Genomic DNA, 22,394 nt, shown 5'->3' on the forward strand with positions numbered 1-22,394 from the left:
AAAAGCAGCAAAATGCTGTAGTATAGAAGTACAGAGGTACATGGAACTCAGAAGATGTACGTTGTGGGTTCTTTTTATAGTGCTCTATTTGGTAATAAACTTAAACTTTTTGTCACTGGATTCAAGCAGTACTATATGCTTCCTTTCATTAAATGAACAACAGCACACAGAGATAGTTTTATCAGCTGAACAATACCTCTTATTTCTTCAGAAACCTGTGTACCATCAGTGTGCTCATCTGCCATTCAGCATACTTTGTGCCACTCAGACACATCTCAAACTTGCCAATATTCTTGTTGTATCTATATCTCAGTATTGTTGGCAGAGGACATATACAAAGCAGTGATACTGCTCTCTCTTCCTTCTTCAAGCACTGGCTTTTATATTGCACCACCAGAGCTTTAACAATTGTAGATCAGAAAACACAAAAATGTTTCTTAAGTCACTGAGGGAATGATAATTTACAGCACAGAAGGAGTCCTGGCTCCACAAGTTGAGGAGATAAACTGAATCGAAGATGTTTTTTACAAAGGTATTATTCCAGTCATGTGAATTAATGGAACTTTCCAAAGTGAGAACAATGCGGAAAGATTAAACAAACCAGACAATGAAACAATTACATAAAAATATCTTCACTCCTAGCACATTGGCAAATGAATACATTCAGCGAAGTAAACCAGTCTCACAAGCTGCCTCTCAATCTGGACCTGCGGAGCTGAGAGAAAGCACTGTGGCGACGAGGAGAGAGACAGTGAGAAATCAAGAGTACATCTGCAGGAATGTGAACATGCTGTAAAACTGCTTTTAGATCTTAAGCCAGGTCAACACTAATCCTATTGCTGATTCAGTTCGGTAGAGCCAGATAATAAAATGCTCTATAGTGATCAAAACAGAGAGATACAGTTTGGTTTTTCTGTCACAAGACTGTCAAGGCTTGAATTTAAACTTGGGATTTCATTCTTATGATATGTACTTTCCTTTGTTTTCCTTTGCTCCTGATTCACATTGAATACACCTCGCCAAAGAATTCAGGAAAACACTTTTTGATATCTTTGAAGGAAATGGAGGCCAAGAAATCAGAAAATGCTTTGCTGTTTAGCTTTTAGTATTTATAAAACCAGGAAGCCATCACTTAAGGGCTTGCCATCCAAGGGCTAAATAGACAGAGGAAGTCGTGTTCTCACATTGTTAATGGATCAGTGGGAAGCACAGTAATGCATTCCACTAGCTAACATATTTAAAGACATAACCTGTGTGCATGAGAGTTTTGATGTCTCACTGTTGTAAACATGGTGGCTACTATGCCTCTAAGAATACTATTTTTCTAAATCCTAGATTAAAAACACATGGAAAGGGAATAGGGGAGATTTGGCCAATTGAATCAGATGAGAGAAAACAATGAAAACTGCATAAAGGAAAGAATAATACAAATCCTCATTACTGAAACTGGAAACTTTCACAGAAACAACTAGAAGAGTATGCTGGTAGAACACACTGGCTGTTGATTAAAGATGCCTTTTATTGAGAGCAATTTAGCAGAAGAGACTTTCTGTGGGTTACAAGACACGTATGTATTGACCCAGCAAGGTGGGGCATCTTGAGAGTGTTTTCCAAAGCAGGACTGGGCAAAGAGCAGCTGTCACCTAAGTTTCCGGTGACAACTTTCCCCCTGTTGTCCTTCAGGGTTTGCAAGTTGCCTCTCTTCAGAAGCAGCTGCTAAAAACTTTAGTTAGGCTTAGCACATGGACCAAGCAGTTTTGGAAGAAGAGACAGACACAAGTAGGAAGGAGTAATGTAGAAAATGTAACAAGAAGGTTAGTACAGAACAATTTTTAAAGGAAAATGTAATTAGAACCAAAGTGTTATTAACATACAAAAGAAATCAAGGAGAAAAGCTTACAGGGCAAGGGTGAAGCAGCTTCATTAGTGAGAAATGTAAACTAATTGTTTAAGCAGAAAAACATATTTTTCTACTTGGTGCTCACTGTACTGGCTCTTGCCAACCTTGTGCCAATAGCACGTACAGCTCAAAACGGACGTTGTGTCAGTATTAGCAAAAGTCACTGTAACTTTTAAAGGGTTGTCCCAGAAAGTAGGAATGAGACCATAACACCTTCCATATGTTGGAAAACCCAGCTTGTTAACATGCCAAGAAGAAGCAGAAGACCAATAAGGCTGAAATAAAATCCAGTCCCTGCGGAAGAGTAAGAGTAAATGCTCAGCCATAAGCATGAAGCTGCTGAACACAGATGCCAGTAGATGACTGACTCTGATGTAGTCTAGCAATGGAGTGATGTTGGGTAGAATAAGAAAAAAACCATCAGAAGACTCATATCTCCCCCCAGGCATACCTGGGGCAGAGATGGGTACGCATGAGAAAAATCTAACAGCATTTGCTTTGGAGTCCTCATGGCAGAGCTCTGACAAACTGACCACTTTGTGTAAGTTCTTATGCCTGAGTAACTGAAGAATTAAGCAGAAAAGTCTGCAGTTTGCAAAATGGGAACACGGAAACTGAAAATTACACCCTGTAATTTTAAAAACGGATACCATATTTTCCCTCTAAATACACTCTTCCATGTTATATTTCAGCTAACAGGCATCTCACCTGGGGTGTAATTAAAACACTCCATTGCTTCCCAAATATTTTATACTTCATTTTCTTCTTAGTCTTTAGTTAGTATTAGCTATGCATAGTTATCTATCTCTGGTCAAGGAGCATAAAACAGTTATGCAAAGCATAAATGGATAGGATTGTTTCAAGCCAAATACAGCATGGATTAGGCAAAAGGAAGACAAAAGTAAATCTATGACATTGAATATCTTGCATTCTTACAATGCATCTCCTTGTCATGCCAAAATATGTTGCTGAGCTTCCAGGGTCTCTGGGTTGCTGGAGCACAAATAACTCTTAACCTCTCCTCTGCCTTCAGCAATCCTTATAGAAAAGCTGGGATGAAAAGAAAGCACAAGCAAACAACTGCTAACTGGAGCCTCCAACTTTCTGGTGAGCCAGTACAAGCTTGCCAGTACAGCTGAGTGACTGGACTAGTAGTAAGAGAATCTTTTAAGATGATCAAGCTAACTTGAGAACTGAGAATTTGGACCTTCACGGCAAATGTACACCTAAGCAGAAAAAGTTGTTGCTTCTGCATGTTCCATTTAGCAGACTCTTTCCTACTATTCATTTTAAGTAAACTTTTATTTCTCAAACTGAGCAGTAAGCCACGTATCTTCTGACTACGAAGACTGGTTAGAAGTTTTAAGAGCATATCCAATGATGGATATATCTCATTAGTCTATATTTTATTGATGACTTCAGATTACACATCCAAAACTTTGTGAATCAAATCAATAATTTATTTCCAAAGGGTGAGATTAAAATTCAAACTAAACAGAACACACAAGTAGTTTGAAGTCAGCAAGTTAAAACTAAAAACACACTAGCAAGTAATATGTGCAAGAAGGAAGAGAATAATAGCATAAAAAAAGAGATGGTTTTGTGACGAATCTGGATGTGGGCATTATAAAGTCTAGCCTAAACAGAAGACACCAAATTGTCACTGAAGGAGCATATTTGCTGAAATCTTGTACATAGTGGGTTTCTAAAATATAAGACAGGTGTAGAGCAACAAATATAATCGTAACATTAAAACCTTTATTTGAAAAAATACTGGAAGAGTTTGTGGTGTTTTGTTGAGCAAACAATATTCAAATACAGAAAAGGTCAGAAAAGAAAGCAGATACCAGATATACTCTCCATATGCATTTATAATTAGATGAGATGTAACATGCTTATTACAGCAAAAAACGATTTCTGTAAGACTGGAAAAATCTTTCTAACTAAATAAAGATGGGTAGGGTAATGGATTCCCATAATCTTTCTAAGCAACTCCATCATTGCAGTTTTTTAAGACTAGATTAGACAGACATTTAAGCTGATCTGTATAGACAGTTGTGCCTCAGAGGAAGGATGAAACTGTATGTCTTGAGACTCAACTGTGCCTACTTTTTTTTAATGATGTGTAGCCGGACTGTTTTTTCTAAATGTGTTTTATCATTTGTATGTAATGCAGTGCCAAACACATTAATATAAGGCTGCTTAAAGTGTGTATGGAAATAAAACGATCAAACTAATTTTTATGTTTTTCCGCTCATTATGGAGCTATCACACTGAGGCAGAATACAAAAATGGAGTGTGGCGTGAATGCTCGCTCTGGAAAAGCAAAAGAAAATTAGAAAGAAAAAATTTAATCCAATACCTCCATTCGTAATGGAAGATGTTTTCTGCTAAAAAAGCTTGCATTTTCATAGTACTCTTCTACTAGGATTTTCAAAGACCTTTCAGAGATTTTCTCAGCACCCCTGAGGCACTTTGGGAGGTGAGACAACTGTGCAGCTTCACATTGGAGACAGGAGCCCAGCATGTCCAGGTCAAGTTCTAAAAGCTGCTGGCTCTCAGCAGGGCTGGGCCTGGACTCCTCCAGGTGTAGCTTATCCCCTCTTCCATGTCGTGCTCTCTCAACATCACTGTCACTTAACTTGCAGGAATGTCTCATTGTTCTCACCCACGCTTAAACATAGGACACCACCTTCTACAACAGGAAAAAATGTTGATTTACTGCCCTTTCCTGAAGACCTCCATCAACATATCTATACTGAGCAAATATCTATCAAGGACTTCTATAAAAGAAAGGGTAGTTGGTATTTATTAATAGCAGAAATAATGTTTGTGTATATTTGGTTGATATTATCATCATACAAAAAACCACACAAATTCATATAAATAAATATTTTAAAAGAAAACAATTGCATTCTTTTGATTTAGTGTTCTGCCTTCTCTCTTCAGAACAGAGACCCAGACCGATTTCATGTGCTGTATAGCCCGCTGAACCACAGAGTCATTGCTCTTCATAAGAATCTCTCATTGACATTATAAAAGAATAATGTATTACACATTTGTGTCCTAATGCTACAGTTATATGCTCTGAAGTCCCGAATTTGCACCGAGTTTATAACTTGACTTGGTGCTTTTTAGGTATTTTCAAATATAACTATCTAACACTGTTGTTTGACCAATTTACACGTCTGCCTCAAGTTACTGGTGAATACTTGGGCCATGCAAATAGCTGTTGCTGTGTAAATGAGTATTTCTCTATGTTCATATTATTTTCCTTTGACAAGTCCTCAGAGGGTAAATACATTATAGTAAATCCATCTGTTTACAGACAGCTGGACATCAATATAAATCTGTTAATTGTCTGTATAAAAAGAAGTGGTTGTCTGCTATTGGGTAGATTCATTTTCTTAAAAATCTTAACTTTGAACTAATATTCCTTTAAATGCCTTTTAATACTACACTTCGTGTATCACTATTAAAAGTAACAGCGAAAGGTATTTATACAATATAGGGAATAAACTCCCTCAACTCTCTAATAATAATGACAATAACCTTAGCGAAGGATATTTCTCTAAAATTAATAACTGGCTGGGGTTAATGGCCACTGGCTTCACCTTAGGCCCTCAATTAATCCCTGAACCTCAATTGTTATTACCTAATTGACTTAGTTTCATTTCATTTTAACATTTCAAAGTGATCTTCCTAAAATCACACTGACAGAGTAACGTGGTCTCTGTAGATATGCACTGACATGGTTTCAATACTGTTACTTCGTTTCCATACGCTTGCATTGACATTTCATTTTGCGTTGACATTGCAGTGCCACATCTATGGATCTGTGCAGATGACATGCCATTGTTCACACTGGTTGAAAGCCTGGCCAGAAGAGAGGGCAGGCTGGCATCTTATGCAGGGACACGATGCCAGCTGAGAGCTACTAAGAATTACTGTCATAATTTTTAATAATTGTTATCATTGCAAATATGATTTTTATGTTTGTAAACACAAGAAATATCAACTTTCATTTGAAATCTTGCTAGCTTCCTTAAATAAACACACAAGCAAAAGTGTTTTTTACTTAGATCAACTTAAAAAACTTAGCCTGAAAAATGCACCAGGTAATGTATTTAAAGAGTTTTTTTATATTAACATTTCATGCTTATTTGAGGCTGCAAACAAATTATGCAAATCCTCTGTGTTCAAATACCATCATATCAACGCAAGTAGCTGAATACTCTAAGATGCAACTCTAAACCAAGAATCCTCATAAAAACAGGGCATCAAAATAGAGTCTTTTTATTATGTGGAAAAGTTTTTGAAAAGTCTTTTGAAGCTCTTTGATCCAGCTCTGGAACAATTTTGGTAGATTACTATTGTACGAAGCTCATAATTTATAGTAGCTGACCTCAGCTGCTCTTTGTATAACAGCCATATATGAAACAATAGCAGGAAAGTAAAAAATACAAGGGGAACTAAAACTGCTCTGTTTATTATGTAGCTCATAATTACATCTTCCTTATTTAATCTTTTGAATCCTGGCATGTTTTTAATAATACAGGTTCAATTAATATTTACTGTACACAGGAGAGTCAGTTTTGAGTAACGCATTTAGACTATCCAAACTTTGTGTAACTTGTGACCTTTCCCTAACCTAAGCGAGGTCTATTTTATACAGATCGTACTAGATAGACGGTTTCTCTATAAATGGTGAAGTTGCTGCCAAGCTCCCATTGTTAGCTAGTTCATTTTTCAACAGGCACACTTTAGGTTCCTATCACACCACTGTAAGGAGCAAGCCCTTGAGGTTTCTTCTTTTGTCAATGTAATAAAAAGGTTATTTCTGAATAACCTGCAAATCCTCAACAAATGGCCCTTTGTGACTTAGAGTAACATGATAGGAGGAATTTTTTATTGTTGTTTTTGCAAGCAGCCTCCCATTTTATTCTGTGATATTAAATCGATACTTGAGCAGCATTTGTTCTAATGTAATTTATCTCATCCTTAAAATAACAAACCCATGTTTCCAACAACTGTTACCCTTGCTCAGTATTCATCTAACAGCAGAAGATCCGCTTAGAAGAAGCTATTTATTGTAAGACTACATCAGACGAAGCAACACCAAGAATCAAGTTAAATTCTGTGTACTTTTTGTTGACCCTTGAGGAGTTGTTACCAACTCTGGTAAATAACAACACCCTGTAGGACACACAGGCTCTTGCCAGATAGACTGTGGTGTAGAAATGGAAAGAAAGCCATCTTTTCCACTGAACCAAGGAGAGCTTGGCACAGGAGGAAAGCTAAACCTTTACCTTCAACCGATCTCCTTGCAGAAGTACTGCACAAACAAGGCATGGACTCACAGAAAGTAAGGTTCCCTAATGAAAGAGATGCATTAACAGCTGAATTCCTAATATTTTCTTTGCCTATTTTCTAGTAGCACACAGGCACTTAGTCCTTTGTACAACTGTACTCTCAATTGAGTGTGTGATTGTTCTGCACTACGTGTGCTCTGTTTGGTGAATACTCCCAGCCTGCAGAAATGACCTATGTTTCACATAAAGAGTATGAAGAGCATCACAATGGTTCCCCATTGCAAAGCCATATGGAAATTTGACAACAGTCTCCCTGGAATTTAGAGCTGCTATTTAAATTAGCGTAATAGCAAAATTGCTTTGGATGGTTCATCAGTTCAGATATGGAAACAGTACTCTTCAGATGTAGTAACAGAAATAGAAGCACGTGATAGAAAACATGGTAGAAAACTTTTCAAATAGGACACATGAGCAAATGAAAGGATATTGAATAAATAAAAATGAAATGGTTAAAATAAGATGGAAAATTAAAAGGGGAGGATCCGAAAATGGAAAGAGGCATTAATAGTCTTTTGCAGTAGTCTAGATGGTGGAGAAATCCGAAAGCCAACATCAGGAAAGAATGACTTTTTAAATGAGCAAATACAACAGAACAGGATGAAAACTGAACTACCATTCACGAACTACTACTATTCACGAACTACCAGTACTATTAACGTAATGAGCACAATAAGACATTTGGTTCCTTTTCTTCAGCTTTGGACAAAACTTCTGCTCTGAGCTGTCTTTAGTGAAAGATTTTTAAACTCATACTAATAATGTGTCTCCAGAATATAGGAATGGTAAAACCTCCATTTTCTTTCTATAGTAGTGTGTGATCCACCATTGTGTTGTTCCTCCTTTTCAAGGAAGTTTTGCTTCCCTGCTTAATACAATTACATTAATTCCTAAAGCTCAGAACAGGCCTTATAACAGTGGCTGTAAGAGCAGATGCTTGCAAGTCTATATATGCCAGTGAGAACATCATTCAGTTTTATGTTCACTTCTGTTTTCTGGCTTGGCATAATTCATTAGCGCACTCTACAGAAAACTCCATAAAACTGAATTTGGTTTTAATGTTAAGGTTCTAATGGCCACAACATTGCTTAAGAAAACCAAATAAAAAAAAAAAAAAGCCGCAAACAGCAGTTTCTGTGCTTCCTCTTTAATATTCAAGTTGATGGACATCTGATAAACAGAGAAAATAGCCAAATGAGGGGGTTTTTTTGCAGTACACAAGTAGTAATAACAAAACAGTCCTAATTTTTTTACATTTTGCTTTCAGCATTTAAAGTAGTGATACAGCATAGTTTTTGTAGTGGCAAAGCTTTTTTTGATAGCATACAATGAAATTGGTAACAGTATATAGACTTTTGTGGCTAATTTCATCCTCACTCTACTACAGATTCTTTAAGTGGGCAATATATGTAGATGAGTTCAAAGCTCTGATTAAAGACAGCTGTACTGCTTTCCAACCTGTTATGTCACAGCATTAGGTAGAGGAATAAATAAACAAATATAAGCCTAAACTGATTTATCTGTGTGTCTCCACATAAATTTGTTTAATGTAAAAACAAATAAAGCAAAGCTTTGATGAAGGTTAGCAGAATTTTCAACATCTGTGCAGATAAATTTAATTTATTCAAAAAGAAAAAGCAGCATTAGTGTATCATGTAAAAGCTGATTTAAATGATTTCATACAACAGAAAGCATATGCAGTAGCTAAAACAAATTCCGTCTGCCTTTAAAACCCATTTCCCTCAGACAACCATTACTTCTGAATTTTCTACTATGATAATGTTCAATTATTTCTTGTTTTTTATTCTCTTCTTGATTTTACACATTCCACTAACCTAAACCATAGTTAAAAGTCCCAGGGGGAGAAACACCCTAAATGCAGCTTGTGTGTAGCATCAGGCAGGAACATTCACCTATAGATTGCTTCTGTGTATCTTTATGGGCAGATCCTTACAGCTGGTCAGGTAAAATAAGCTCAGCACAATTATCTTAAATAGTTGAACGCAAATGAATTTGAGTGTTTTTTAACAATAACTCTCTTCACTGTAACACATTCAAACCCAAGAAAGTACCTCTATACAACAATAACTCACTATAGTGGAGCTCTACAAGTTTATCTCTGCAGCAAGGGACAGAGTACTAGAAGATTAAAGTAATTTTTTCTTGAAAAGGAAAGATTTGTCAAAATGATAAACTCCTGTCTGAAACTTACCAGAAAGTGTTAAGGTGAAAACTAAAAATTAAAAATAAAAATACTGTGCACGTAACTGAAAACTACAGCTGAAAAACTCATAAATAGGAGCTTTAATATCCTTTCCACTCAGGGCAAGACTGTAAAAAGTCTGCACGTGATTTTTGAAAATATACAGGTGCACAAAGTATCACTTCAACTAAAAAAAGGTGATGAATACGCACTGTAATGTTTTAGAGACCCTTTCTTTCTGGAAAAGATTATCAACTCATGTTTTAGGGAGCCTGTTATCAGATCTTTATTTCTACAACAGAATCCACAGCTCTTCTCAGAAAATCTGAACATGATGAGCATACATGCAAATCTCTCACTGACATTTTAAAATATTTTTCTTTTCCTGAGTAATAGCTAGCAAAGAAAGGAGTCTTGAAACGTGTCAAGCCAAATAAGCCACTGTCATTAAAAAATGCCTGAGACCTAATCTTGCCCCTCTGAGTGGCGATGTGGATAGAAAAACAAGAGACTGAACTCAAAACTTCAAGAAAGGCTAACACCCACCTCAGTGAACTTCTGATCCTGCTGGTTCTAACAAGAGAAAAACAAGGCTCTTACAAGAAAACAAGTACGCAGGAAACTTCTGTCCATTTGTACGCTTTATTTGACTTGTGGAACTGATCCAGTATGAAGCACTGTTTTATCTTTTTCTTTAATTCCTCTTCTTGAATACCAGGATGGTGAACTCCTTCAGAAATGACTCACAGAGAAAGCTCCTGCATGTTGTTCTTTTGGACTTCAGTGTGCTACAGTACCTAGAGGGGTAAAGATAGATTCCTGACTTAGTCAGTTAAGAGAAAAAATCCTACATATAAATTCCCTAGGGGTGAGGGAGAGAAAAAGACAAAACGCGAATTATTTTTGAGTCATTAAAATACCTACTAAACCTCTGTCACACCACCCCCAAACTTCACAGGCTTATATACATAAAATAAAACCTGTGTTTTCTGCTTTCACCCCTCCCCCTCAAAATCCCCTATTTTTAACTGTTAACTTGGGATTCCATTGTTGATTTTAACAATCACATAGTGATAAAACACATACACCAATTATTATCTCAAAATCTGACTATTTACTGTAACAGCCACGATCCTCTTTTACCACTTGGGCTTTACCAGCTTTGCATTATTTTGTATTAAGCCCCAGAACAACAGTCTTCACCAAATCTCCACACCACTGTAGATGTTTTAGTCACATTGCTAGCACACAGGGAATTCATAAAAAGCAGTTAATTTTATAGGTGACTCTGTAAGAGGAGTAAGAACTGAAAGCTCCACCTTTCAGCCTCTGCATTTTTGTCTTTGTTTAGAATGCTTGAAGAAGCCATCCGGAAGGAAGAAAGATTATGAGTATCTCGAAACTAGCTGTTTGACAGAGACAGAACTGCTGATAATGAGTGGGTTGTGTCTGTCTTTTTTGGCTGATCACAACAGAGGTCTGAAGCAAAACAGAAACTCTTGATATGTTTGTGTAAAGCAGCAGTAGCATAAGGGCAGGCAGTAGGAGTTCAGCTGAAGTTCAGGGCAGATGCTGCCATTAGTTTACACTGCAGGAAAGTAAAATTGCTTCCGGATTTACCTCTTCCTCCCAACATCAGCGCTGAGCCATGCTGTGTCGCAGAGTCACAATGTCAGTAGGGAAGCAGTCTTTTAGTAGGATGCCACGTTCACGATGGCAGTCCAGCTCTTCAATAAATCCATACCAGTAGATGACTAATCCAGGGCCAAACCTATCAAACAAAAAAGAAAAATTAACTTATGTAACTGTGTTAGGGGAATTTCAATTTCCCACCTCTGTGATTCCAACACAAATCAGGTAACCTCACTGCAAAACTGGAGGGGGTGTTAAACCTCCATTTAATTTTCAAGTTTTGAATGTGCAATTGATTGATGTCAATACTACCTGATTCCATGAATAAAAATGTTATTTAGAGACTCACAGAATCCACATCAACATTTCCGTTTTTTCTTTTGAATATTCTGCAGTAAAAAATACCTATGTATTAAATACTAAATAACATTCAGTAACTCTGATATACAGAGAAACCTCTTTTGACATGCATCCTGCTCTTTTAGATTTGTGTGTGCAGACACGAAAGACACAAGGGTTTACACATGTCCCAGTTAATTCAAATTATAATACCACAAAGATAACATGAATCCTTAAAATATAATCTCTACAATGGGCTATTATTCAGGTAATTATTAACATAAAGCACAATACAGAAGAAACAGAAAGTTTGTGTTGTAATGGCTCTGAAATGTGCCTCAAGAATTCCTCAGATATTGCTAACTCTGACTGATCCCCACTAGGCAATCTCAGGAAGTAGCCCCATGGACTATTTTACCCATCAGGAAGTTCAAACCTTCAGGCTGGGTTCATAAAGAAGTAATCACTATCAATCACTGTGTACTGCGATATGTTTTGCACATCAGTTTCACGTTTTTCCTACTGAGAGCACTTAATTAAAGGGCAGCACTACTTCTGGTGTAGTGTTGCAGGAATTTTACAGTGGAATCATAAATTATGAATGTTGGGTTAGTAAAAGGATGTCTAAAAACAGAACTGCTTTCTGTAGTCTAACATTACAGCGGTCTGTACAACATTAGGCCAAAAAGCTTTTTCTTTCCTTGATTTATTATATGCTGTAGTGAACTTGCCAAAACCAACAGTGCAGGATGAGCTGTTAGGTACCGTCTGTACAAGAAAAAGTTCAGTAGAATGTCATGTAATGGTTTATATGCAGCGATGTACTCAGGACTCAACCAATATGGTAGCCAATTTTTGTTAATGTTTAATTATAATAAATATCTGCTGGGGGGAGGCAAGGTAACCTAAATGTCCACTGAGCAGACAAGACAAGCACTCAAGGCCACAGGTAGTGCCAGACTGGTTTCATGAGGTGGTTTCTTTCCAACAATGCAGAGAAAACTCTATTTGATGTGCTTGTGTAATGGAATAGGCATCAAAGGAGGGAGAAACCCCTGTGGCTTCCTCCTGCAGTTTCAATTAGATGTGGTACTCTTCTGCCTGAAACTGCTGCAAAGCATTGTAACATTTTGGTCTATGACTATTACGCTTCAACCTCCAAGTGGCCACAGCTCAGTGGCAGAGTAAATTACTCTCTGCATTTTTTAGATGAGGCCACACTGGCAAATACGCTGTTTGCAACTGAAAGGTGATACTCGAAAGTTGAAAGGTTAGAACTCTGACACATCTGGTTGTATTAGGTAACGCATCTGAACATGCCTGGCAATAAATACGGTACAGACTAAAAGGTGGCTAATATGAAGGATGATGCTGCCTACACCCAATTCCAAATTTTGTCTGACTGGCCAACACCTTCAGCTTCTATGGACTTCTTTCCATTATCCTTTGCTTAAGCTCCTGTGGGGCCAAAACATGCAGAACTTCACAGTACCCACAAGCCTGGAGACCCAAGGCAAGTGAGGCCAAGGACTGATGCTCACAGCCTCCGGTAAGAGACAGCAGTTTGCTGATCCAAGAGGGGCCCCCACTTTCGTTACTTCACAGAATACATACCTATTCCCACTTCAAGCAAAATACAGAAATGGATAATTGGGTGAGGATGTACTTACGTACTAACCGAAATTATTTTAAAAGCAAAAATCCCCCAAAGATAGGGAGCAGACCTTACATTTCTAATGGGCTATTTTGTGCAAGGCAGAAGGTATGAAATGTATGCAAGTTACTCATTACGAGCACATGTGCCAGGTAAAATCCCGATGCTAATGAGCAGCTGCTCACCCAAGTTCTGAAGGCTCATTTTGCTGTGTGGCAGTCTGAATCCCTCATCCACCATAAAATGCATGTGGCACTGTGCTTAAGTAATTTGTTTAGTTATTTTTTGAAACTGTAATTTTAAATAAAATTACTATTTCAAGACACCTCAAAAGGCTAATTTATGTCTTGTGAGCAAATCGCCTCAGCTCAAGCACAATTTTTGAGGTGCTTAAAAAATTATGCTCAGAAATATCAAATTTGATAATAAAACTATATACAAGAACATCTGCAGACTGTTAATGGCAGAAGCAAGTATGTCTTTGGCATGAAAACATCCACCAATCCTGCTTCTGACTGCGGTGTTATAGCAGAACTGTTTGCCCTGTGCTGTCTAGGTTGCACTTTTTCAACTCCATTGTGTCATTCGTTCAATTATAGCTCTATATCATAAGGCTCATGTGTATGATCACATAAAAACCCATGCCATACTTTTGTTTACTGCACTTAAGTGCAGTACTTAAGACCAAAATTAAACTTGTTGGCACATTAAGCATTTGCCACTGACTATCAGGAACTCCTGCTGCTAAGTGTTAATTTCTCTCTCATTAACGCCCAGAGTTGGCCAACCACAAACAATGCCACTGGTTAATTACTGCTGCCTTAATTTGAAAAGACATTTAACCTTTTTGTGTAAGAGGATGAGATAGGGAAATGTAACCTAAAAGTAAGAACCATACTTCTTAATTTGACTCTTGCCCAAGTGCGGATATGACACCCTGAGGAACGAAAGTCAGTGCTGTGAATTACAAACTAAAGCTACAAATCGATTTCTTGTATCAGTTGTAACACTGAACAAGTTAAGTGACTCGTTTACTCAGGAGAATGAACTAAAATGACAGAATGCATCCTTGGTACTGCTATGGAAAAGGAATGCATTCAGTAACTCTGAGGAGCACAGAAAAACTGAATTTACCAATTGGTTCTAAAACTGTACAGATACAAGATAGGCCAGGTTATCTTATTTCATAAGAAAGACACAGTGGAGAAAGTTTAGGCTTATATTGAAAATCAACCTTACAATGTAACAAATTATTGGATTTTCTTCTTGCTTAGAAAAATTGTATAAATTCTAGAAAATATGGTTGTATTTCTTCTCCCTCTCTAGTTCTTAAAAGTGAAAAGCTTAGGTATGAAGGAACATGTCCAAAAGTTACATGAAACTGTAATTTTAACTATTCCAACGAAACTACTGCTTTTAGAACTTTACTTTTATTAGGGGTTTCTTTTTAAAGCTGAAAAGAAATCCAAGTAACTAAGGTTTGGTTCATTCCATGCAGTAAAAATAGAATAAAGAGGAAATACAGAGGCAAGCTTCCTTCAGAATATAATAAACACAGCAAGTGAAAATTGTCCATACGGGTTGCATCAGTTTACTTAAAAATAAAGCAATACATAGGTAGCTACCATTATACAAATCCTGGCTTAGTCAATGTTCAGTTCTGACTTTAGAAGTTGTGACTGACCAGCCAAAGCCAACTCAGCTGCACTTGGGGTAGGAGTACCAGAAGTGCCAAAGGAGGCACACAGGCTTCTGACCCCAAAGCATGGCAAGAGAGAGCAACATGAAAAACACTCGTGGATTGCTTTAGCCTGATTTAGGCTTGATATAGATGACTAAATTTAGTCGAAGTACTAAAAGCAGCACATGGTGTTTTTCAAAGAAACAACTGAAGCATTTGAGATAGAAAAATACAGTTTGAGTATAGTTAAATATAGTTGCAGTCTCAACAAGTTCTTTAGATAAAACTTACATCTGACAATACTACTTGTTTTAAGTAAGTCAGGTTTGCACTAACTTCAGATTGCTCAGCGGAACTCTGTATTGGTTTAATCAGATAAATTTTGAAAGAAAACCATAGCTGAAGGGGTTAATCCTGGGATCCTAACCACTGATAATTCTGGGACACTGAGTTTTGTCCTGGAAAGGAGTTTCACAGAGATATACTGTAAAGCCAGGAGGCAAAATTCAGATAACCCAAAGCCAAATAGTTCTTTGTCTTAAGAAAAAAAACTCCAGCAACAACAAACCAAGGGATCACTTAAAAAAAAGAAATAGAAAGAAAACAACTAAGAAAAATATGAATCTAGGTTTAACTTGCCCTCCAGTTGAACCAGTTTTGTGCTAGAATGGAAAAAAGACTTTTATTTATTTATCAAAGTGGCTTAGTAGGCTCACACATATTCTACTTCACTTCAAGAGAAACTACTTTCTAGTACAGTCTTTTCTTCTGGAATGTCTGTGTGAGGTCCATACCAACTTCTAAGGATTTGCCTAGACATGTGGCTGTTGTCAGGTGATTTTTTTCACCATCACAAAGTCTTGCATGTGGTTTTATGAAAAATGCATTTATGAAAAATGCATTTTCAACACACTCCTTGATAGTGAACAGAAATGTAAAAGAACTTGGAATTGTTTTTATATATGTGTTCACTTCATTTATTATTAGTCTATTTGTTATACATGTTCTATATGCATCTCAGCATAATGTAAATAATTTGCATTCCAAAAGACTCTCATAAGAAAATGCTGACATATATTCATATTATTTCTAATATGCATGCATTTAAACAAATATTTTATCAAATGGGTTCAGCCAAATATTCATGTTACAAAAGCATAACAGTCTACCTGGTTGGTGATTTAATAATTATGGAGGTCACACCTGAATGTGTCTATTAAGGACTACATTCTGGTCCCTCACTTTTCTCCTTCTTTTGTCTCCTTCACTTGTCTCCTTCTTTTTCTTTTTAAATATGGAGCAAACTAGAGCATTACCATTTGCACAGAACTACTTGTTTCCTGGGAATGGGGTATTACAAAAGTTCACAAAGAAATTATTACATTCTAAGTCAATTTAACATCGTTCTTCAGAATCACAGTTGAAGTAAATAGGTTTTACTTGTACCGCTAATAAACCTTGAAGATAAAATAATTAGCCCCCCCCCCCCCAATAATAATGTATAATAATTTTCTTGTTTAAGGACACTCAGCTTTATTTTAGTGTTCTTGTAGAAGTAGCATTTGTATCAGTGGAGGAAATTCAGAAATTGGCAGAGCTAGGCTAGTAGGCAACAACTACAGACCACACTTTCTAATAAGGTCAGCTGGCATAAGTCAGCCAACTTCCTTATGTCTAGACCAGTTTACTACTGATGACACAGCATTATATATCTTGGCAAACATTTAAGAGCCATTGCTCAGAAATGTACTTCGATTAGCAAGAAACTTTCCACTTAAACAGTTACTGCAGTTCTAATTCAGAACGGTTTATAACAAGGTATTTTTTCTAACGTTCATTTACACAGAGTTTTAAATTAAATAAAGGTACTTGTGCATGAAGACTGCATTTCAAAAACTCTGAATCCAATTTAAAGATAACAGTGGGGTCTGATCATTCCTGTCAGTTTTCCAATCCTCCACACAAATTTGTGATCCAGTGACACACACAGAGCACCTTATTATTTTACTTGACCAAACTTCTGGTTGAAAGGAGTAAAAAATCCAGTACTTAGCAAATCAAGTAACTGAATGATAATTTTTGCTTTAAGAATCTGATTCTTAACCTGTAATCCATAAGGCTGCAATATTTTTGTGCCCAACTCTCTTAAGCTACTTCACACTGAATTCTTACAGTGGCAAGTGCAAAAATCCCCCAAATTCCTTGCAAATGTGGCTCAAGAAAGTTTAACAAGTCCCGATCACATACTTGTAGAGATACTAGGAAACTTGTCCATGACATGAACAAACACTACATCATGCCTCACACACAGATGCTAGCAGCACAATATGTCTCAAGAATCCAGGCATCCAGTTCATGATGCTTAAGGGAAAATTAAGCAAGTAAAACCTAATCTGCTTTAAGCGTTGATGTTACCACTGTAGTGGGGGGAAATCTTATTTTTACTGAAGACATGGAAAAAAATCAGTCTACTAATATTTTGTGAGACTCCCATTTACAAGAAGGTTTTGACTCAAAAGTGGGAATTTCTTTGGGCTGAGAAAGGTAGGCATTTCCATGAATGCCAGAAACCAGTATTATATGCAGTTGATGTGGAAGTTAGAGTTGTCAGGTGAAAAAAAGGTGGATGGAAACTAGTATCAGGCCTCTCTCTACAGCTACACCTCACTCAGATGTGATTAAATCTTAGTGAACTTTTTTTACACCAGTTATCTTTTTACCTCTGCAGTGACACTGTTAAAGCTTCAATCAAATAGCAGAAGCTTATATGATTTAATTGCTTTTGGCACTTTGAAAAATAAAAACAAATCAAGTGATATTTATGTGGACGTAAGGGGGCACTTAAAATATTTTAGAATTTTCCATAGCATAGTTTTAAATGCGTATTAATAGACTCTACCAGAAACTGTGCAAGTCACTGCCATTAAAATATTATAAATACAATATAACTTTTAGCTGCATAATACATTTTTAATAAACAAACTGTCGAAACACATTCTTCACTTACACTTCTTCATTCAGATCTGAGTACTGTTCTCCAGGCAAATAAAGGATTTTTATAATCCTCCATGACAAGTTAGGCTTTTTTTTTAAATACAGTTCTCATGGAAATTAACTTTTAAAAACTATGATTAAATAACATTAAGGCTACAGTGATTTACAAGGATCAAGGCTTTCTAAGTGAAGACTGATGCAGTGAGTGAGAAAGAAAACACATACTGGCTTCAAGGCAGCTTGTCATTAAGAGGAGAGAGCCTTGAGTGAACTTTGAATTTCTCAGTTTCTGTTGGTTCATGTCCTAGCATCTACTAAAATACACTTTTTCTTTTATTTATTAGCAGTATTCCAGATGCTCAACTCTCAAGTGGTTGTATGTACTTAAGGTACAACATGTTTTTCTTTCAGTCTCAGCATGTTCAAAAATCAGGTAGATGCTTTCTTTGCACATCAGATAGCAAGGGTTTGTGCTCTAAAGACACACTACAAGGTGACCCTATGCCTGCACTGCAGGATTGGGCTAATGTACTGAAAATGAACATGATACTCCCATCAACATTTTAGAAAAGAAATTTTTAACCCTTATACTGCTGGATTGTGTCATGGTAATCATGGCCATAGTTTTTTCCGAGAGTCACAGAATGGTTTGGGTTGGAAGGCACCTTAAAGATCATCTAGTTCCAAGCCCCCTGCTGTAGGCAAGGGTGCCACTCACTGAGATCACACTGCTCAGGGCCCCGTCCACCCTGACCTTGAATACTCTCAGGGATGGGCCATCCACAACCTCTCCTGGCAGCCTGTGCCACTGCCTCCCCCTTCTTTAATGCAGCCCACAGCGTCCTTGGCCTTCTGGGCTGTGAGTGCACACTGTGGCTCTTCCTGGCTCTAGGGGGGATCACTTGGGTATGCATCTCAGAAAACAATGTGTTTTGGCTGCCTGGGAAGATAGTGCCAGTATCTGGATGAAAGAGATAAAAGATAGTTTGGTAACTTGGAGATAAATGCAATATTCTGGGAAATGCAAGGATTCTACATTAGTTAATCATTTCAATACTGGGCAAAGTGACTTCAGGCACCCTGGATGAGGGACATGACTAAGCAAATGAAGCTCAACCAAAAAACCCTAGAATCTGAAAGATACAATACAAGAAAAGCCTTCTACGTATTTTTCAGAAGCTTCAAAATTTCCGTTCTGGTGGAGAAAGTCTAATATTCTATCCTGTATTAGGTATTATGTGGCATCATGTATTTGTCTTTCATAACTCAGGGTTAGCACATTGTTTTACTGTCCACTGTTTTGCAAGTCCATTAAAGTGTTCCTGTTCAAAACAGCAACACTTTTCCAATCCCAGAACATGCAATTTGAGGGCTAGTTTATTAAAGCAATGCTGCTTCTATTTTAAGTTGTGTTACTTCTATTTACTGCAAGAATGGAGGTACTCTTTGAAAAAGCAGGGAACAAAGATGGTTGCTTGCACTGCAGAACTATTCCACATACTGTTGCTGAAAGTGTCACTTTCTGATTAAATGCAGGCAAGGAATGTTGCTTCCTGATGTACTTGCTTGTTACTCAGTTTCCCTTAGAAAACATTATGCCATTAGTTTGCTCTCCAGAGACTGTCGATGCAAGGCCACTATTGTTTGATTCTGCCCATTTGAAGCTGTGGATCAATGTTGAGAGGAGTTACTGAGGTTATTTCAAACATTTTGTTAAACTCACAGCAGCCTTCCCAAAGGAATGCTTGGCTGCAAACTCCCTCTTATCCTGGGTGACAGAAAACATGAGAAAAGCCTTTGAGTACTCTTAGATTGAAGTCCAGGCAGCCACAAGTGCTGGTCAACTCATGCTGCCACTAGGTGATTAACAGTTGTTTATTTTTAGGGCTGAAAGTAACAGGCCATCCTAAGGCCAGTGCAAGATGATATCTGAATAATCCGTGAGTGCTTCATGGTTTGCAGCAATCCTTTCTTTCTGTGCAGCTGTTTATCTGGTGTCAGTGCTCACCAGAAAGATGGAATATGCCAAAAGTGCATTTAACCAAGGAGGCAGAACTGCTCTTACAGCCTTAGGTTTTTGTTTAATAATTATTGTAAAATGGAACCAAACCAATCAGAAAAGTTGCTCAGCAAATTTTGAAAGCAGAAATGTTGATAAATAAGGGCACTATATACCTGTATGTTTAGTATTTGCAGAGCATAAATCTTGGAGCCAGCATTAAAGCCATCTCAAGACATTTTGAATGAATGATTAGCCAATTCTGTATCTTCAAATCCTTATACACAAATATGCAATGAAACAAATAATGCTACAGATGAATTAACAAATGGAGGGCAGCTCACCTGTGCTTCCAGCTTCCCATATCAGAGAATTTGAAGACCAGACAGTAAATCATAGAGTACCTCCACACAGTGCTGCTTAATAGTTAACTACCAAACTTGCTATTGCCCATAATTGACAGGCAAAAGCATTTCATGTGTGATGCTGTACTTAAATTTACTGTCTCTCAAAATGTAAGTCACCTATCTGTATTAAGCAGGGAACGGATGAAAAAGGAAGTGATTTGTCTGCTGCCCATTACTGTGGCACCTGATGCCCACCCAGAAGGAAGGCAAACACCTCCTCTGATCTTGAACAGTCTCACTGTCTTTGGAATCCACTGGCGAACCTCATTGTGCCTGGCACACACTTATATTTAATGCCTGAGGCTCCTCAGCTTGTCTCTCAGTTAATATCCAGTGTCTGTTCAATCCAAACTGGTCCTGCTCCACTTCATATTTGAAAATAATTTGGGATTTAGTTGGTATTCAGAAAGGAGTGCATTCTGAGATACACAAGTTTTATGCATCACCTGCAAAATATCCAGTCTCCCAGAAGAGACACTTTCACATGGTGAAAGTTGGAGACTGTTTCAGAGACTCTAGGAGACCACCAAGGCAATCTGTAGTAAGTGTTACACTCATTATTAGGTGAAGAAAGTGCATAACTGGGGATGAGCAAAGAAATCTACTTCCCCTTTTTGCCTTCTCTCTTTTTAACTATTTATACACCTGCACATAGAGCTCTACTGCATGCATCTTCTGAAAAATTCATGCTATTTATTTACTTTTATTATTTATTATTTATTTACAAGTTATTTACTCTTTCTAAGTACATACCCATACTAAACCTAATTACATTTCAGCTTTCTTTGCTTGCTATGCACTGAACTTTTCTGGGTTCATCATCAGGTACAGAATTACATTCAAAAAGAAGACATAGAAATATGCAATGAAAGTGAGCCCAGAAGGAGGGAGAGGAAGAATCAGGGGAAAATACTATCAATTGTGAAATTTTAAAGTAATGGCAGATTAGTTAAGTTAGGCAGTGACATACTACTATGTGAATATGCCTCATGAGAACTGAGGTAGAAGTCTGCAACACTATAAAATCACAAGTATTAACATTTTCCTTCATACAAACACGTGTTGAAAACAGTGGAAGACAGCTGGACTATGTATTCTTGTGTTCCTTGCCTTGCCTTGCCATGCAACTGTTAGATTGCTAGATAAATGAACATTTTTGGTTGGCAGACATCTAAGGGCATCAAAGACAGCACTAGCAGTCTCATTTTAAACAAAACAGAAAAAGTGTGACCCATTGAGCTGCTAGTCCTGTTCAATTTCTGTTCCCTTTAAGACAAAAGCAAAACTAACAGAAAATAAAAGTCACAAGAAGAAAAATAAACACCACTTTTCCCTTCAAAGATAAATTAAGCTTAAGTAAGCAGCTTGAAACATCATGAATAATGAGTTTTACCAACTTTTCTGAGACTTGGCTAACCTCCACCTGAGCACAGCCACTTTGTTGTTTTTTGGTTCTTACATTGCATAAAAGCTCAGAGTAAGTAAATTAAGTGATAAGATTAGTATCAGTTCTGACCAGCTGTCTCTCCCTCGCCCTTGTTAGTCAAAAGTAACATGGTTTTTTTGTCTCTTAAAGTGCTTATTTTCCAGTCTTGTCCTTATATTTGTGATTGCAATATCAAAAAGTACCATGCGTTCAAAACGTAAGGATAGTGGTTTAAAATAGTTCCCGAATTCCACAGGAACCTCTCAAGAAAGCTGTCTCTCACAGAAATCCACTTGTCAGGAACAGCCATAATGCAGCTTAAGGAGAGGTGCTGACATAAGGTTTCCATCTGCTCCAACCTCAGTACAGATTACTGAGTATGTTGAAGACACCTTCAACTTGAACTGCGTAATGGAAGACCAACATAGACAATAAAAATATTCTTGTCAGTCCCCTCAGTTTACAGCACTCTTGCAGAAGAGGTGAGGGTCTTCCTGTCTGTTCAAGCCAGACCATTATTAACTGGAAGACATAAAAAACCCCCAACCAAACGCCAAAAACACATACCAAAAAGAGGAAAATAGAGTCAACAAATAAGAGGGAAGAGAGAACAACTCCACCTCATCTAACACTCAGTGAACATTTATGCAATTTCAAGTAGTTCAACTTCTAGGATCTCCCTGTATCAACTATCGACTTTTGCCAAAGATTTCAAAATGTCTTTCTGTACCTTTGAGGTATCACCTTTTTACAAATCCGTATTTCTACACTGGAGGCAACTTTGTAGTTT

General features: G+C 37.3%; 1 protein-coding gene across 2 annotated transcripts in view; it reads right to left on the reverse strand.

Annotated features, from left to right (window-relative positions):
- Positions 1 to 8,784: 8,784 nt before the first annotated feature.
- CDIN1 (CDAN1 interacting nuclease 1) overlaps positions 8,785 to 22,394 on the reverse strand; it is a 124,327-nt gene continuing 110,717 nt past the window's right edge. For both annotated transcript variants that reach the window (XM_063398827.1, XM_063398828.1), the window contains 2 exons: positions 11,093 to 11,243; positions 8,785 to 10,269 (listed from right to left, as the gene is read on the reverse strand). In XM_063398827.1, coding sequence (XP_063254897.1) covers positions 11,108 to 11,243 — 136 coding nt within the window. In that variant the 3' untranslated portion in view covers positions 8,785 to 10,269; positions 11,093 to 11,107. The remainder of the gene's footprint in view (positions 10,270 to 11,092; positions 11,244 to 22,394) is intronic.

The sequence above is a fragment of the Prinia subflava genome, chromosome 5 (genome assembly GCF_021018805.1).
Source record: "Prinia subflava isolate CZ2003 ecotype Zambia chromosome 5, Cam_Psub_1.2, whole genome shotgun sequence".
Classification (NCBI taxonomy): Eukaryota; Metazoa; Chordata; class Aves; order Passeriformes; family Cisticolidae; genus Prinia; species Prinia subflava.